General features: G+C 40.9%; 1 protein-coding gene across 1 annotated transcript in view; it reads right to left on the bottom strand.

Moving 5' to 3' along the window:
• The window catches only part of USP22 (ubiquitin specific peptidase 22), a 67,170-nt gene extending 48,086 nt beyond the window's left edge, over window positions 1-19,084 (bottom strand). Inside the window, exons 1-2 of the mRNA XM_006901022.1 lie at window positions 18,857-19,084; window positions 6,025-6,157 (exon numbers count right to left, since the gene is read on the bottom strand). Coding sequence (XP_006901084.1) covers window positions 6,025-6,157; window positions 18,857-18,994 — 271 coding nt within the window. The 5' untranslated portion in view covers window positions 18,995-19,084. The remainder of the gene's footprint in view (window positions 1-6,024; window positions 6,158-18,856) is intronic.
• Between the last annotated feature and the right edge of the window lie 745 nt (window positions 19,085-19,829).

Below are 19,829 nucleotides of genomic sequence, written 5' to 3'. Positions count from 1 at the left end.
AAACAACCTAAATTTTAAAAAAAAAAAGCTTACAAACAATCACTTAAGATGCAACTATTGGTCTTTCCAAGATTTATAGCAAAGACGACTAAAGAAAATGAAGTTCAAAGGGCTAATGGACCACAGACTACACAGCCCTGACAGTGTAAGAACTAGACAGTGCCCACAGGTACCACTGCTGAGCACTATGAAGAGGATCACAACAGAAGGAAAAGGACAAAATAATAATAAAAAAAAAGACTAGGCTTCTTGGTCAACTTCCTGACTCAATGCACAGGCCTGTAAGGTGATCAATAATACCAGGAAAGAACAATCAACCATACAAAACCCAAAGACAGCCATCTGCTCAGGAACAAAACTGAGAAGGGAAGAAAGAAACGCCGGGGGGGGGGGCGGATGGAGGATGAACAGATAAAGAAAACCCCAGGAAGGGAGTGGGAAGAAAGCAGTAGAGCAGTGTGCTACTGTAATGTGAGGCTGCAATCATCATGACAGTCAGCATGCAGGAACTGAATAGAAAACAAATTTGTTCTCACAACTTTCAATCTAATCACATTCTTCATTTTAAAAAAAACCCCATACATTAAGATCAATGTCCACCACAACACAAGACTAGATGTGTGCTTGTCTGATCAAGTCTGGGTGTCTGTGATCAAAGATCTGAACTGATATACAGCACACTTGCTAAGAGTTAATGTGTCAGACACTGTCCTTGGCAACTGGTTTACAATCTATAGTGTGTGTTCTAATTCATAAATTCAGGTGAAAAACCAGGAGTTATCTCTTAAGTCACTTTTCTGTAGTTTCCAAATTGGTATTTCTTCTTATTCTTATCTTTATCAGTTACAACTGAGTTTATATCTATATAATGGAGGAAACTTTTTCTCCAGACAGCTGCATGCTTTGGTATTAATGTTATCCAGTTTAACTCTCACCATCCTTGCCTCCTGGGTTCCACTGTTAGCCTCAAGAAATAACTACCACTACCTTCCTGGCAAAGCTTTCTTCAATTGCATGAAAAACTCCTATTCAGTGAACTCTATACTGCTGGCAAGAACCCAGATAGCAGGAAAAGGTTTGTTAAAGCCCTTGGCTTTACTTTCACAGGGCAGCATTTTAACCCTTTACTCCAACCAGTGCAATCATGTGCCCCTCTTTCCTTCAATGCCCTCTCAGCTCAGGGAAAGGAGTATTTTTTTTTTCTTCCCAACTGTCCTTTCTAAGGTGTATGAATCCAATTCTAGCTCCTACTTAGCACCATCTTAAATCAAAACCAAGAACCACCTGACTTTACTTTCTATTAACACCTTCAAGATGCCACCTCCTCAGAGCAGGGCTCTCAATACATGAACATCATGTCACCTCAAGCCGCTCTCAAATCACCAATCAATCTAAATGCAATGCGAAGTATGAAACTGGATCCTACAAGAGAACAAGATATATGAAAAAAAGGTAAAAATATAAATAAATCATAATTCCTAATAATAAACAACAAATTATTACTGGGCTGCACCAATGTTATTTTTTACAAATTAACTTGGTAATATGATATTTTTTCTATTTCCTATTCCTTTTTTTTAATTTATTATTAATTTCAATGAAAATTTACAGAGACTTTGGATTTCCATTCATTCATTGTTGCACTTTTCTCCCCTCCCAACCCCCGCCCAGTACACTACCCTCTTGGAAAAGTAAAAGAAAAATTCTTTGATTGTTTTATAATCCCTCCTCCAGGTGCACTCCACTATACAGTGTTACCTCTGGACTCCCATCATGACAAAAATACCTAATCCCATATCCCTTTTAAACAGTTTTCTCCCACATCTGTTTCAATGCAGTATACATTATTAAACTCATCAGTCTCCCCCCCAACCCCGATGTCAGCCCTATTTTACAACAATGGCACCATGCAGTATTTGTCCTTCTGTGAGTGAGATACTTCACTCAGCATAATGTCCTCCAGGGTCACCCATTTTGAATAATATTGCATGAGTTCCTTGTTTTTCAATGCAGCGCAGTATTCTATTGTGTGAATATACCACAGCTTCTCTATCCATTGGTTTGTTGATGGGCACTTAGGTGGTTTCCAACTCCTTGCTATTGTGAACAAAGCCTTCCTTGATAAACATGGGTGTGCATGGTAACAGAAGATTTTATTAGAGGAAACCGAGGAATATCTATGGAAATGCCACTATCTTGCAACAATCAGAAAATGGGAGAGAGGTCCGTATCTATTAGGTAATTATAAAAGAACTATAAAAAACAGCCCACTCCCAAGCCTCTCCCCCAACCAGCTCAGCCAAATAACATGATAAAAACAAAGCAGCCTGTTCAGAACTCTATTTCACTATCCCTCTGTGTTCTATGAGTGGCAATGTTAAAGAATCCATTGGGCAGTGCTATTTCTGGTGTTGATACACTGACAGAATCAAAACACATAAAAGCAGAATGGTTTTAAAGAGGGATATCATATGGGGAAAAGATGAAAACTAGCCCTAGCCCGAGGATTTACTTATTTATGGTTAGATACTTACTTCTGCCTTAAAGAAAGAAGCTGCCACCAGTTAATTTGAATGCAATGGGGCAGGTATCAATGCCAGTATTCTCCTCTGTCAGTTCAACCATTTATTCACTTGGAATCAGATGTCTGTTCCCAGTGCTACACAAGGAGATCTTAACACAACTGACAAAACCAGAAAACACCTAGCTTAAGTTCTAATAAAATCCCTCTCACAGAGACGCTCCACTAGGTTTCCAAGGCTGTGTACATCTTTACTCATCTTTTTCCCCTCAAAGCTACTTTGAGTTAAAATCATTAACTTTTCATTTAGAGGTCTGACACCTACCTCACACCCTTATTCCACCAGGGACCATAGCTCTAATATGGGAGATAAAATTAGCTTGTTTCTTACAAGAAACAACTAAAAGGTAGTGCACGATGATCAAATACTAAAGAAATTCAAAGGAAAAAAAGTGACATCACATGGTAGAGTCTGGAAAAAAAAAATAGGTGTAGAAAAATTTCAATGAAAATGTGCAAAGACTTGGAGAGAGAAAACCAAAACAATAAAAATACGTATTCAATATGTCTCAGGTAGAAAGAACTGGGGGGAAAAAACAAAACAAAACAATTTAAGCTTCAAATTGCAATAGTGAAAGATTCTGTGTGCACAATCTCGAATGATATGGTGTTGTCATCAATACAGCGTTGATGTGCTATCAAGTTGGAATCAACTCAAAGCTGACATTCAGCACGTTTTCAAAGAATGTAAGTTACAGGAGAGGCATAACTGCTCTTTTTCTCCTTACAGCTGGTGGATTCGAACCTCCTGCCTTATCTACTAGCCCACAGAATGGCATAAGAAGCACCAAAAGAAGGAATACACTAAGGAGCCCTTTTGGCCTTGTGGCAAGAAGGTACACTGCAATCCCAGAGGTATGCAGTTCGAACCCACCATATGCTCTCCTGGAAAAGGAGGGGCAATCTCCTCCTGTACCAGTCAGATCCAATTTGACGGTACATGTACGTACACACACACACACACACACACACACACATATACAAACAATTAAAAAATAAAAAAGGCATACACTAAATCCAACAGAACTGGTCAACATCAACCTTTTCAGGAGGTAGCATCTATCAATAACTAATAGTATTAAAAGGAGAAGTACAAACTATACTGAAAGCACTAACAAAAGACAAGGCTTCAGGAATTAAAGGAATGTCAACTGAGATTTTTGCACAAAAAAACTCAATACTAGAAGTATTCACTCTTCTAGGCCAAGAAATTTGGAAGGCAGCTAGCTACCTGGCCAACTGATTGAAGAGATCCACATTTGTGCCCATTCCAAAGAACAGCAGAATGCAAAAATTATTGAACAATTAAAGTAAAACCTTGCTGAAAATAATTAAAACATAGTTACAACACTACCACAACATAGGACTGCTAGAAATTCAAGCTGGATTCAGAAGAGGACACGGAATAAGGGATATCACTGCTGATGAACAGATAGCTTTTGGTTCAAAGTAGAGAATACCAGAAAGACTTTTACCTGAGTTTTACTGTTAAATTGAAAAAGCAAAAGCATCTGACTGGGTGGACCAGTAACAAATTATGGATAATATTTAAAAGACTGGTAAATACAGAATACTTAATTATGCTTATGGAGACCATAAGACCAAAGACCAAGAGGTAGTCAAACAGAACTAGGAGATACTGCATGGTTTTAAATCAGGAAAAGTGTGCCTCAAGAGTTAAAGCCATTCACCATAACTTATCGTGGAAGTTACTAACAAAGAAATAATATTATTTTATTCTCAGCTATGTCTACATCTCCCGGTCTTGTAGGGAAGGTATATCCCTTTTTGCTAAGTTCAGAATCCCTACAAATATTATTTATCTTATGAAATCTATCCCTAGACCAAAAAGCTATTGTTCGAAGAGAACAAGGGAACTGCATGGTTTAAAATTGGGAAAGGCATGCACCACAGATGTATTCTTTCTTCAAACCTATTATATCTATATGCTGAGCAAATCATTTGTTGAGCTGGACTCTGAAGAAATGTGGTATCAGGATGAAAGGAATCAACAACCTGTGTTATGCACATGACCCAACCATGCTTGCTAAAAGTGAGGAGGACTTGAGGCTCAATTGACATTAAATCTCAGGAATTTATCATTTAAACCAAACTCACGACTATAAAGTCAAGTTCAACTCAAGAGTGACCTTCCAATGGTTTTCTGACTGCCCATTTTCTTCCTGCTAGGCACCTGGTGGATGTGTAATGCAACCTGGCATATAAGGCACTAGGGCTTCTTTTAATTTATCATTCTCCTGTTGCTGAGTCATAACTAGCTCACAGCTGACCCTTGAGCAGGTTTTCAGAGGCAGTAAACACAAGAGGCTACAGCCCATCTTTCTGCCACACAGCAGCTGGAGGATTCAGATCACATGCCTTGGGGTTAGCAGCACAACTCTTTACCACTAGACCACCAGAGATACTCAAATTTTTTTTATTACTGTTTTATTTATTGTTGCACATTCTCTCCTCCTCCCCTAGGCCACCATACAACATATCCCTTGGTTCCAGGCTGTTGTCATACATATAAGTCTAATCATACATTCCTTCTGGACAGTTCTTCCCTTCATCTGTTCTACTAGTGTTCATTATCTATCCACTCTTTTCCCATTCTCTCCCCAAGGCACCTATCCTCGCTTGCCCTATTTTATAAAAGCAGGGTTAGGCAGTATTTCTCCTATTGTGATTGATATATTTCACTCAACATAATGTCCTCCAGGATCACTCATGTTGTGCAATGATTTAAAATTTCATTATTTTCAATGTTGCATAATATTCTATTGAATGAATATACCATAGTTTTTGTATCTACCTGTTTGCTGATGGGCACTTGGGTTGCCTTCATAGCTTTACTACTATGAATAGTGCAGCAATAAATATGGGTGTGCAAACTGAATCACAGCCCTGGTTTCTTTACGGTATATTCCCAGTAGTGGAACTGCTAGGTAAAATGTTATTTCTATTTCCAACTTTTTGAGAAAGTGTCAGACCACCTTCCGTAGCGGCTGTTATCATTTCAGATTCCCACTAGAAGTGAATATGTGTTCCAATCTCTCCACAACCTTGTCAGCACTTGCTGTTTGCTGCTCGGTTGAACTCTGCTATTGCTGCTGGGGTGACATAGTATCTCATAGCTGTTCTGATTTGCATCTCTCTGATAGCGAGATTTTGAACATTTCTTCATGTGTTTGTTTGCTACAGAGATGCTCAATTTATCACTTGAGGTTTTACAAAACAACTTTAAAAGCCTTGAGGCAAGCCAGCTACAGAATCTATGAGAGCTAGGTATAGCCATTCCACCCATAATGTGAAGATTCACAAAAAGAGTACAAATATTTTAGATAGAAAAGAAGTCTACTTAGGCAAATCAAAACTCCAAGAACAGGCAGTTAAGTCCAGTTCCAGAGGTCTGGTAGGGAACATCTTAAAGGATAACGTACCCAAATTGTGTCGTTTTGACTTCGCATGTTCATGGATATGTTTCTTTGTGAAACAACCAAAGAAGACACAGTAGAGGCAGGAGTGGAGTCTGTTCAAGTGGACACCACAAACATGACAAATGCATGACTTGGCCTGAAATTCAAAGAAGAAAAATGATGAACAAATAATAGAAGTACTCAGAGATAAGTATTCAGTGAAGTGATCCACAGCAGGTGGGGGTCACTAGAGGAAAAGAACAGAGATATGCATTCCAAACCTTCCTGCACTAAAACACCACTGTGCAAATCTTTCAATCCCCTCAAATGGCTGTTCTATAACACCTTTCATTACTGAAACTGGTTTAAAATTTGTGAAAATATGTAAAAGTTTATGTTGCCTAATGTTTGTTCAGAATACAAATGGTCTCCCCATAAGCATGTAGAATAGCTCAGAATAAACCTTATGTTTTAATTTTAATGTGTTTTGATTAACATTCCTAAAGGTCTTTGTACTTTAGTTCAACAGCTCCACTTAAAAAACAAAGAACTCATGAAATATTATACAAAATGGGTGACCATCTATTCCCATATGGTTTACAGACTCTGAAAACCTACTGTAGGGTCAATTATGAGTTGGTTTTGGCTCAAAGGTATACATACAGTAGCAGCCGTGATATACATAGCAATAAAGAATCTGTTCACCCAAGGAAATTATAGTATATCTGAGGGCAGAGAATACAACATGGACATACTCTCTTTCGAAGAGTTTATTAAATTGCAGTTAAAAGCACACAGAGCTGTAGTGGCATTAAGCAACCCTCAGAAAACCAAAATGCAGGCAACTAGAATTTGCCAGCTCTTCCAAAGAAAAAAGATGTGCAGTCGGTTTCCACAAGGATTGCAACTTCGGAAAACCCTAAGGTTTGTCTGAGGAAGATGTCAACAAAATGGGCAAACATCAATGTGCAGAGGCTCTGAGGATGAGACTTGATCAAGTACAGTTTTTATATGCTGTGCAAAGGGTTATTATGAGTGGCAGCTGACTCCATGCCACCTAATAACAGGGTTGCTAGATGTCTGAAATGACTTGTTAGCAAACTTGTTCTAGTTTTTAAAATCACACACATATACACCAATGATCATAACTCTCATATCAAAGATGAGCTGTACCAACATCAACATTCTGCTAGTAACAATGTGCTGCAATTTAGAAAGATGTTATCATTAGGGAAACAGGAAAAGCCATCAAAATTGTTCTGAATATCAAGTTTACTAACAGCATTTATAAGCAGAAATCAGGATGGATCTAGAAATGACCCTTTTGGCAATGAACACAACTCCACTTTTCGTCACTGTTCATTCCCAGCACAGAAGATCAAATGATTGATTCAAAGTGGCTAATGCCAATCCATCTCAGCTTGCGATGCCTCGTATGTCAATATTTGTATTCTATTTCTTTTTTTAATAATGTCCAATTTTCCTACATTCATATTTCGTACATTCCAATTATAAAAATCAGCAATACTTTTGAGTTGTAGTGCTGGAATAAACTACTGAACATACCATAGACTGCCAAGAGAACAAAACTGATCTATCCTGGAGAGGGTGAACTAGGGTTGCTCCTTGAATGCAAGAATTTAAAAGCTCTGTCTCACATACTTTGAGCAAGTTGTCAGGAGGGCCAGTCCTTGGAGATGGACATCATGCTTGGAAGAGTGGAGAGTCAGTACAAGAGAGGACGACCCTGGATGAGACAGACTGACACAGTGACTGTGGCAATGGGGTCAGGTGTCAGAGATGGTGAGGATGGCTCAGCATAGTGCAGCATCAAGAGCTGTAATTCAAAGGGTTGCTATAAATCATAATCAACTTGAACTCGACAGCACAATTGCAAAGCCACATAAATCTCAAAATAAATATTTAATTAAAGAAAAAAATTTACTTTGAGACATTTTAATTGGAATATAATTGCAATGTAGTATGAATAGTCAATTGTTTTCTCTTAATGATTACACCCATGTTCCCTCAACATTGGGACATCGGTGAGCACAGCTGTCTTTGCTGGGAGGCACCTGTGAAACGCCCAGGACAGGCCCATTACAGGGGCCACTCACACACTGATGAACAATTACTCAGCAGCTCACATGATGCTTGCTGATGTCCCTGCAGTCCCAGGACCCTGCTTCATAGTGGTCCAAACACGACATTGAACTAGCAGCCTAGTGCAAGCCTAGAGGTGAATTACCACTAGCAGGTTCAGTGATTCAGAGAGATTCTCTAATTCACAGAAACCCAGTGATTCAGAAACTCAGTAATACAGCTGGCCTGCCACACAAAGGTGCAGTGGTGCAAAGACCCCCTTCACTAGTGGGAAGTGGGCAAAGGCAAGAGTTCAACTGTCCCACCTTGGAGTCTGTTCCCACACTGCATTCACTGCAGGCCCCACTGGACTAGACAGACTGCATGGTTCATCAGAGTAAAGGCCAGCACTTGCTTCACCTGATCAGCTTAGATGGCAACCATCTAGATGGCAACTACCTCTTTCCCTACAGCCAATGGCACTACACACACAGAGAGACAACTATGTGGACATCCCATTAGCTACCACATACCCAGCAGAAAAAAGATTAAAAAACTATAATGACATCACCACAATGTGCTGAAAACAAAAGACATCAACTAACCCCCAAAAGACAAAGAGGTTACCCCCCCAAAAAGAGATGAACACAGAGTCAATAGATATTCCAGGAGAAAGGCTGATGGAATCCTCATAGAAGGAACTCAAAAGAATGATGATCAAATGTCTTCACAGGATGGAAAATGTGTTAGGAAATTAAGTAATCCAACCCAAAACAATAAAGAATTCTAAAAAAATATCAACGCCTGACAAAACATGTAATAAAAAAAAATATGAAAAGACAGAGAAAACTGAAACAATCAATATAAGACCAACATTTCAGAAGCTGTTAACTTGTCCATGCTAAGAGATGAAAATAACAAAACTGAAAACACAGAATACAGAATAAGCAAAACATAAGACAAAGCACTCAATGCTAATCTGTTAAATAAAAAAAATCAGAAATAAAAAGGAAAAAAGCTTAAGAACTATGTGGGCTATCATCAAGATAATATATTGTTGGGGTTAGGTGCAGTCAAGTCGAGCATGACTCATAATGACTCTATAAACAACCTATCTGAACCCTGCCAACCTCACACTTCTTGACACACTAAAACCCAATGCAGCAGTCATCTTCTCAATGCATCTGGGTGAAGGTGTTCCTCTCCTTTGCCAACCCTCCACCCATGATAGCATCATATCCCTCTCCAAAAAACAGCCCTTCCTACCAACATGCCCAAAGTATGTGAGGCAAAGCCTCACCATTCTTGCCTCCAAAGAGCACTCCGGCTGCACCCTCTCCAAGACATACTTGCTTGTTCTTTTTGCCATCCATGGGATGGATGTTCAGTGTACTCCACAGCACAGCTCAAAGGCATCAATTCTTCTCGTCATCCTATTCATTGTCCAGCTCTCAGATGCAAAACAAGTAATCAGTAAGACCATGGCCAGAATCAGACACACCTTACTCCGTAAACTGACACATTACTCTCAATAATTTGGAGAGGTCCCTAACTGCACACATTCCCAGTGCAATGCATCTCCTTATTTCCTGACTTCTGGTACCAAGGATGTTAACTGTAGACAGTTTCACTCTCCTCTACATCCATTATGACAATGTCTATCAATCCAGTGGTAAGAATCTTTGTTTTCTTGATACTGAGATGCAATCCAAACTGAAGACTGCATTCTTTGACCTTCTGAAGGAAGCACTTCAAGTCTTCCTCACTTTCAGCAAGCAAGACAAGGTATTGATGAATCACCCTCCAATCCTGACACCACATTCTCAAATAATTTTCTCAGCGTACAGATTACACAGGTATGGAGAAAGAATACAACCCTGATGCACTACTTTCTCAATTTTAAACCATGCAGTATTCCCTTGCTCTGTTCACATAAGAGTCTCCTGGTTTCACATGAGCACAATTAAGTGCTCTGGGACTCCCATATTTCTCAATGTCAGCCACAACTTGTTGTGATCCACACAGTCAAATGCCCGTTGTTATGACCATCGAGTTGTTCACGACTCACAGCAACCCTATGCACAACAGTCCTGAAACCTGCTCTATCCTGTACCAACCTTTAATTGTCTCTGACATACCTACCCTCATTACCCTAGTCACTGAATCACTACATCTCATTGAGGGTCTTCCTCTCTTGCACTGTCACTCCACCCTTCCAAGCATGATGTCCCTCTCCAAGGACTAGTCCCTCCTTGCAACATGCCCAAAGTATGTCAGACGAAGCCTCAGAATCGTTGCCTTCAAGAAGCATCCTGGTTTCACCCTCTCCAGGATGAACCTGTTTTTCATACTGGCAGTCCATGGTATATTCAATACTCTTCTCTAGGACCACAGCTCAAAGGCATTAATTCTCTATCAACCCTAGTCATTCTCCAGCTTTCTGACACTAAGGAAGTAACTGCAAAGACAATGACCTGGATCAGGCGCACCTTAGTCTCCTGACTGACATTGTTGCTCTTTAGTACTCTGGAGAAGTCCCTAACAGCAGACTTTCCCAATGCAATTTGTCTCTTGATTTCCTGGCTGCTGGTACCAAAAGTGTTGATTGTGGAGCCAAGCAAACTAAAGTTGTTAACAATCTCAATCCCTTCACCCATTTATCATGTCGCCTATCGGCCCAGCATTGAAAATCTTTGTTTTCTTGATGTTGAGCTTCAATCCATATTGAACACTATAGTCCTTGACCTTCTAACGCCAAAGCTCCACATCCTCCTAGTTTCAGCCAGTAGAGTTGTGTCATCTGCATAACATAGGTTACTGATGACTCTTCCTCCAATCCTGATGTCACACTACTCCGTACAGAGTCCAGCTTCCTGGATAATCTGTTCTGCATATAGAATTAAAAGGTATGGAGATAGGACACATCCCTGCCATACACCGCAGTGTTTCCTTGCTCTGTTTTGATGACTGCCTCTTGATCCAAGTATAGATTTTGACTAAGAACATCAAATGTTCTGGGATTCCCATTCTTCTCAGAATCAGCCACAGTCTGCTGTGATCCACACAGTCAAATGCCTTTGCATAGTCAATGAAACACACATAAACATTCCTCTGGTATGCTCTGCTTTCAGCAAAGATCCATCTAACATTAGCTATAAGATTCCTAGTACCACAGCCTCTTCTAAGCCCAGCCTGCCCATCTGGCAGTTATCTGCTGATGCGCTGTTCCAGTCGTTTTTGGATATTTTTCAGAATATTGTTTGCATGTGATATTAACAGTACTGTTTGATAATTTCCACACTCTGTTGGATCAACTTAGAAAAGAGGTCTCTTCTAGTCAACTGGTCAGGAGGGTGTCCTCTAGATTTCTTGGCACAACTTAGTAAGCACATCCAGGGCAGCATATGTTTGCTGAAATATGTCAATCGATATGCCATCAATTTCTGGGGACTTGTTTTTGCCAATTTTTTCAAAACAGCTTAAATGTCTTCCTTCATAACCACAGGCTCTTTCTCATATGTTGTTTCATGAAATTCTTCTGTGTCCACCAATTCCTTTTGGTACAGTGACTAGATCCTCCTTCCATCTTCTTTGAATAGCCAATAAAGCACAGACAGACATTCTTCTGGTATTCCTTAGTTCCAGCCAGGATACATCTGACATTGACAATGAAATATCATTGGTGCCACAGCCTCTCCTAAATCCTGCTTCAACTTCTGGCAATTCCCTAGCTATGCATTGTTGTTTTTGAATGATCTTCAGTACTATTTTGCTTGCATGCGATATTAATGACATCATTCGATAATTTCCACATTTTGCTGGATCACCTTTCTTGGGAATGGGAACAAATATGGACCTCTTCCAATCCAATGGCCAGACAGTTGTCCTCCAAACTTCCCGGCATAGATTGGGGAGTACTTCTAATGCTGTATCTGTTAACTGAAACAACCCAATTGATATCCCATCAATTCCTGAGGCCTTCTTTTTTGCCAGTGCCTTCAATGCAGCTTCCACTTCCTCCTTCATGACCAATGGTTCCTGTTCATATGATACATCCTGAAATTTTTCCAGTGTCAATAGTTCTTTTTGGTACAATGATTCTGTATATTCCCTTCATCTTCTTTTGATGCTTTCTGGGCCATTCAACATATTACCTACAGCATCTTTCAATACTGCATCTGGAGGTTTGTTTTTCAGTTCTCTCAGCTTGAGAAATGCAGAGTTCTTCCCTTTTTATTCTCCAATTTCAGCTCTTTGCACAATCCTTTAAAATACTTTTCTCCGTCCTCTCAAGCTGCCTTTTAAAATCTTCTGTTCAGCTCTTTTACGTCAGCATGTTTTCCCATTGTTTTGGCTTCTCGACGCTCCTTTTGCTTTCTTCATGGATGATTATCCTTGATAACATCCCACAACTCATCTAGTCTTTGATCACTGGTGTTCAATACCTCAAACCTAAACCTAAGATAATCATAAAATTCAGAATTCAGATGGAATAGATTCAAGATCCTATCTTGGTTCCTACAAAATTAATTTCCTTCAGCCTCAATTTTAACTTGCATACAAGTAATTGACGGACTGGTACATCGTCTGCCCCGGCCTAGTTTTGATTGCCGATACTGAGTTTCTCCAAAGACTTCTTTCACAGATGATGTCAATCTGACTCCTATGCAGCCCATCAGGTAAGATCCATGTGTAAAGTTGTCGTTTGTGTCTTTTAAAAAAGGTATGTACAATGATTAAATCCTTGTAAATGCAATATTCAATCATTCTGTTTCCAGCCTCATTTCTATCACCACATCCATATTTTCCAACTACTATTCCTTCTTCACTGTTTCCAACTTTTGCATTCCAGTTGTCAATTATAATTGATGCATCTTGACTGCATGTTCAGTCAATTTTGGACTGCAAGATTTGGTAAAAATTCTCAATTTTCTTCCTCTTTGATTCTAGATGGAGGAGCATATATTTGAATAATGGTCTTGTTAAAAGGTCTTCCTTGTACACGTGTGGATATTATCCTATCACTCACAGCACTGTATTCAGAATAGAACCTGAAACTGACTTTTTGACTACTAAGGAAACACCTTCAGCTTTTCATTCCCAGAGTAAGTATACTTAAAGTGGCCAAAGCTGATCCATCTCATCTCATTAACGCCTAGTGTGTCGATGTTCACAAGTTCTATTTCATTTTTAAATATTTCCAGTTTTCCAACATTCAAGCTACATACAGTCTATGTTCCAACTGTTAAACAGTATTTCTCATTTCTTCCCCTCATTTCAACTGACTTACAGTCTGGGTTCTACCACTACACTGCTATAACTATCCATGTTCCTCTACTGTTTCTAAGATTTTCAAAGGCCTGTTACTTAAGAAGTGGATGTTCAATTCTGCTTCCTAATATGTCTTTATCAGGAGCTCCAGTAAAACCTATCCACCAACAGTAACCTTTATGGCATTTGACAAACCAGTGGCATAGCTCCCAGTATCACAGCAACTCACAAGTTATCTCAGACAGCAAAATGACAGACAAGTGCTGTACCAGTTAGAAAAAGGTTCTTCCAAGCTGCCAATTGAGTTTGTAACTCTAATAGCAAATTAGTCTTCAATACAAAGACCCACCTACCAGGAGAAATAGCATATATGTAATTGTAACTCAAGAACACAAAGAAAAAAATTAAAACCCACAGAAAATTGTGAATAATCTACTAGAAGAAAACTTTCCAAGCCTCATAAAAAGAGAAAACATACATTCAAGAAGGTGAAGGAAACCTAACAAGGTAGATACCCAAAGAAAAACAGCAAGACATACTACAATCACATTCTCCAAAAGTAAAGAGAAATAAAGACTACAGAAAGCTGCTCGAGAAAGTCAAAGAGCTATCTACAAAAAAGAAATAATTTCCCAGCAGAAACCATGTAAGCAAAAAAGCAATGGGAAAGAGTAGACAAAATTCTGTAAGAAAACAACTGCCAACTGAGAATCATGTACCCAGCAAAGTGGTCTATCAAATATGATGGTGAAAGAGAGTGGCTGAAAAGCAGAAACTAAGGGGATTCACAAAAGACTAACTTTGCAAGAAATACTAAAGAAGTCTCTCACACAGACAGCAAAGTCAATGGAACAAAGTAACTAGTAAACTACAAATAATGCCTATAGATAATTAAATCTGAATGGATTAAATGCACCAAGTAAGGAAAAAAGAGCAGCAGAATAGATAAGAACACAAAATCCACCAATGTGTTATTTACACCAATCAGTTATCATGAGTCTAAACCAACAGTAGAACACACTTATTCAACAATTGAAATGTACATTTTGAATAGGTATGGAAAAAGAATACAACCCGGATGCACAGCCTTCTTAATTTTAAATCATGCCGTATTCCCCTACTCTGTTCCTGCAACAGCCTCCTGGTCTAGATACAGGTTTCATATGAGCACAATTAAGTACTCTGGGATTCCCACTCTTCTCATAAATTAGCCATAAATTGTTATGATGTACATTGTCAAATGCCTTTTCTTAGTCAGTAAAACATAAATAGGCATTCTTCTGATATTCTTTACTTTTAGCCAGGATCCATCTGACATCAGCAATGATATTCCAGGTGCCACAGACTCTTCTCTATCCTACTTAAACTAGGCCTGGGTTTGACTATGAGTGAGATCATCAGTTACTAATGTGCAAGTTTAAATTTAGGCCAAAGATAATTAAAATAAGTCCACGAGAGCCAAAATATGCTCTTGAATCTATCCCATCTGAATTTCAAAATCATCTTAAGAATAGGTTTGGAGCACTGAGTACAAACAATCAAAGACCAGATGAGCTGTGCGATGATATCAAGGATATCATCTGGGAAGAAAGCAAAAGGTCATTACAAAAAAACAAAAACAAAATAAAATGGATGTAAGAAACTCTAAAAATTGCATTGGGGCATCAAGAAGCCAAAATAAGGGGAAACATGCCAAAGTAAAAGAGCTGAGCAGTTGCCAAGAGGTAGAGAGACAGTGCCCTGAGCACTGAATGCATTCTTCACACAGACGCTATCTTAAAAACCTCTCATCTTTCATATCATTCTCATACACATCTCTGTGGGAAAGTCGCTTTATCACTCTCATGTAACCTCAGTATTTGAAAAGGACTCACTTGTCAAAGTTGTTCCAACTCATTGTGGCCTTTCATCAGGCTCCTGCAGCTGTGAACTGCAATGTGAAGAGCCTGTCCATCTTATTCCTACGTAGCAGCTAGAAGAGTGTAACCATCAAATTGGAAGCCTTTGAGTTAGTAATACAACTCCAAACAGACTATGCCAGCAAAGCTACTTCGGAAAACAAACAACAGGGCTCTTACAAGCAGGGCCTTTCTCATTACCAAACTACTCCTAAGACCCCTAAACACAACTGTGGATCAAAGAAACACCTCACCCTCAAAGACCACCTTCTACCAGTAACAAGAAGGTGCATCTTCTGAAATTTGCACCTTTTTACACCTGTTCCCTTAACCAAAAAAAAAAAAAAAAAATCTGTATACACAAAGACCTTCTGATATCACATATCATAGACAACTTTCACAATCAATCAGTATGGGCAACTAGTTTTAGCAATTCCTGGAAAGACAAAAAGTTTAGTAGTATATTGCATGTATGGCCAGGCTGGAACAGCTAAGGGTTTCTCATAGACCTGCTTCAACTGCAAGGCCTCCATCTCATGCCACACTTTACTGTTCTCTTTCCCTTTACACAATCACCAACTCGTCTAGGTTCTTCCTCTCCTGTGCTGTTCTTCAACCTTTTAAAGCATGATGTCCTTCTCTAAAGACTGGTCTCTCCTGGTCATATGCCCAAAGTTTGTGAGATGGAGCTTTAAAACCCATACCTCCAAGCAGTAGCCTTGTTTTACCCTTTCCAAAATAGACTTGTTTCAATCCATGGCATGATTAATACTCTTCTCCAGCACTACAACACAAATGCATCACTTCCTCTGTCATCCTTAGTCACTGTCCGGTTCTCTGATGCATGGCAAGTAATTGTGAAGACCATGGCTTGGAACCAGGGACACCTTAATCTCTAGACTGATATCATTGCTCTTTAGCACTTTGGAGAGGTCCCTGATAGGAGATTTTCCTAATGCAATTCCTCTTTTGATTTACCAATTCCTGGAGCCAAGAGTGATGACTATGGAGCTGAGCAAACTGAAACTGTTACCGCAATCTCTTCTCCAACTATCATGGTGCTGTCAACTGACCTAGTGGTGAGAATCTTTGTTTTCTTGATGTTGAACTTCAATGCACATTGAAAACTTGAAATCCTTATTTAAAGTCCCTGACTTTCTGCTGCAAGCACTTCAGGTGTTCCTCAGTTTCAGCAAGCAAGGCTGTGTTGTCTGCATATCACAAGTTGTTGATGAGTTTTCCTCCAATCCTGATGCCACATTCCTCATTAAAGCCCAGTTTCCTGACTGATCATTCCACAGAGAGACTGAAAAGGTATGGAGACAGGATGCATGCTTGATGCACTCCTTTCCTGATTTTGAACCATACAGTGTTTGCTTGCTCTGTTCTTCCTAGTCTGAGTATAGATTTCCCATGAGTACAATCAAGTGTTCTGTGATTCCCAGTCTCTTTGAGGTTAGCCATAATTTGTAATTCACACAGATCTATACTTGAGATCTACATTTAAGCAAAAAAAAAAAAAAGGCCAAGTTGTACATTTATGTAACTAAAAACAAAAACAGGTAACATTATTTTGTATGTATATACATGTGTGTATGTATAAACATTCAAGGAGACCTGGTGATGCAGTGGGTAAAGCAGCTAGTGTGTGACAGTTCTAGTTGCACAGTGCATTTCTTGGATTGCTAACCAAAAGGAAACACAATGGGGTCAGGATCAATTCAACAGCATTAGAGTTTTGGTTTAAATGTCCATTGGAAAATTTTTTATTTCAATTCCTCATGTCAGAAACTCAAAACTATTTACTGATCTCATCCTACTTTCTTCCAATACTGGCCATCTCACAATTTTTTTAAAAAAATTGTAGTGTTAAGACTGCAAACACAGAAACAGCAAAATAATATGAGGTATTAGTTCTGGATCTTAAGTACATCTGACCCCTTACCTACTGTATCCCAGATAGTCTTCACTCTCTTATAGACATTTTCCCAACCCAAAGATTTCTCTGGGAATTTCTATCCAAAGGGTTCCTTTGGGCCCCAAATCTTGTGCCTTAGAAAAGCCTTCACAGGGAGCTCAGGTGGCCTTTAAGGTAAGGAGTTACACTGCCAATCCACAGGCATGTGGTTTTATTTAATCAGTTGCTCCTCAGTAGAAAGAAGGGCAATCTCCTCTAGTCCTGTAAAAACCTGACGGAGGCTAAGTTATCATTTGGTTCCTACTCAACTGTGCATAACAACAACAGACACCTTAATAGGCCGTTTACTATCTTAGACTCTAAGGAGCAACTCAGTTGAACATCTTCCAAAACAGATCTATTTGTTCTTTTAGCTGTCAAATCAGTTCAAAGTCATCAGTCTTTTTCAGTGTTCCTTATCCAGTGTCTAACTTCTATAAGCATATGAAGCAATTGACAAAATGCAACCAGCGTGCTGTTTAGAGGCAATGAGTGTGAAAGTGCACCCTGTATCAAATACTCATGCATCTTGTCAGAAGTCAGTCCTTGGAAAAAGCCATCACAGTGGGAAATGTCAGAGAGAGGAAGACCTTCAACAAGACACAGTAACTGTGACAAGGACTCACAGCTTATGAGAGATGGTGAGGAGGATGCAGGAGAGAGCAAGGTTCAGATTTATTGTTGAAAGGTCGCTCTGAGTGTTATGACAGGTCTTTACGTTGATGGCACCTGAAAACAATGAGGTGAAAAACTGCCTAACAACTCCCAATCTCCAACTCTAGTCTGCAAAATCACACTGTTAATTTGTGAAAGCAAAGTCTACTCAACCAAGGAGTATATACTGTTTTCTTGATTTCAAGCCCAATTGCTGGGATGGATGGATGTTGAACAGACACCATGTTATAGTCTTCAATGTCTCAAAGAGAGGATCAAGTCTTTGATTTCTAATTCTAGCTGTCTTTCTCACCAGACTCTTCAAATCCACCCATTTCAGTTAAGTGAGGTTACAAAGCCTGATACAAATCATCCTAGCATCCTGGTGAGGGTGTGTCAACCTCTCCTCCAGGTAGCCTACAGGGGTCAAGACGAGCTACACTTCTGACTTCCAACCCACTCCTTACCACTGCCACCTGCAACCACCCCTGAATGGGCGGTCGGGGATGCCATCTGCCAGTTGCAAACCCTGCACAGGTGGGGCGCTGTTTCGTCCAGCGAGGTCCAGGAAGGCAGCCTCAGACGCCTTTCCCTCGGCTCTGCAGGCCCAGCCTTGGAAGCCTTGGAAGTGACACTAGAATCAATGTTACCTGAGACTGCAAGCCTCACATCTATTTATTCCTTCCTTAATTCTCCCACAACTCCGCAAAATTCCTAATGGTGGAAAAAGAATACCTCTATGCAGACCCAGGATGGGATAAAGGCGCCTGTCTCCAATCCTGGAAAGGAACAAGCCACGGAAACCCGCAGCTCGAGAGGATGGAGGGCGCGAGGAGGTGAGGAGGAAGAGGGAAAGCAAGAAAAGCCAGAGATGGAGGAGGAGTGAAGAAGGAAGAGCCCGAAGGGAACAGTCAGGAGACCCCTCCCGCCGCTGCCCCTCTCCGCCCGCCCCGCCCACAGGGCTGGGAGCCCAGTCTGCACCGCGGGCTCTCACCTTGCGCTTTCGGGCCTCGGCTGTGCCGCTCCATACGAAGCACTGATAGATGGCACGCAGGTTCTGCTTCCAGTTGTCCACCTTGAAGCTATTCAAGTGCGAGCAGCCGGGCGGCGCGACCGCCAGCTCGGCATCCATAGCTTCGCCCTCTGCCTCTGCCCGGACTGCTGTGGGAGGCAGGGCCCGGCCGCGCGCAGGCGGCGGCGATGAGGACGTGGACGACGCCAGGGCGGCGCAGGTCCGGCCAGCCAAGTATGGAGGGCAGCCACTCAGCCCCCTACTCTGTGCTTTGCGGAGCTCAAGCGGCGCCGCCGAGATTACCGCAACCCCGGCCGGCCGCACTGCGCAGCTGCCGCCCCGCTCCCAAGAGGGAGGGCCACGGAAGTGGTGCTACCGGCCCTTGCTCTGGACCAGCGTCATTGGCAACTGGGCAAGCTTGAGGCCCCGCCCACTGCTAACATTGGCTGTTACAGCGGTCCGTCTTTGATCTAGTACATCTGATAGGGCAAGGCTCCACCTATCCCGGGAAAGTGAGACAAGCTGTGGATTGGGTGACTGAAGATGTCCGTCAAGGTTCTGAACCGGTTTGCACCGGCTTGAACTCTGCTGCAAAGAGGTGGAGCATTGAGCCAAGGTCCCACTTTTGCGCGTTCTTTCCTCTATTGAGGTCTCCTCCTCCGGTCCTATCTTTCCAGGATTATATCCTTTGTCAGTAGAAAGCCCTAACGGGACTTTCTGCAGGGTCTTCATTTTGACCACTTCTCACAGGTCCCACAGCTCGGTAGCCTTGTTAGAACTGCCATTTGCAGGCACTGGTACATATACTGCCTCGGCCTCATCCACGCGGTCCGACAGGAAAGTGCCAGGAGCTGTTAAAAAAAGGGAGACAGAGAAAAGGAAACTGGGTCCAAGAAACCAACAGGTCTTTATGAAGTGGTCCGAGAGAGACACCTAGGTGTCTGCTTGCAGAGAT

This window comes from Elephantulus edwardii, unplaced genomic scaffold (assembly GCF_000299155.1).
Source record: "Elephantulus edwardii isolate Elephantulus edwardi_28Jun2011 unplaced genomic scaffold, EleEdw1.0 scaffold00305, whole genome shotgun sequence".
NCBI lineage: Eukaryota > Metazoa > Chordata > Mammalia > Macroscelidea > Macroscelididae > Elephantulus > Elephantulus edwardii.
Note: the sequence above shows the minus strand (reverse complement) of the source record. Positions and strands in the feature narration are given on the sequence as shown.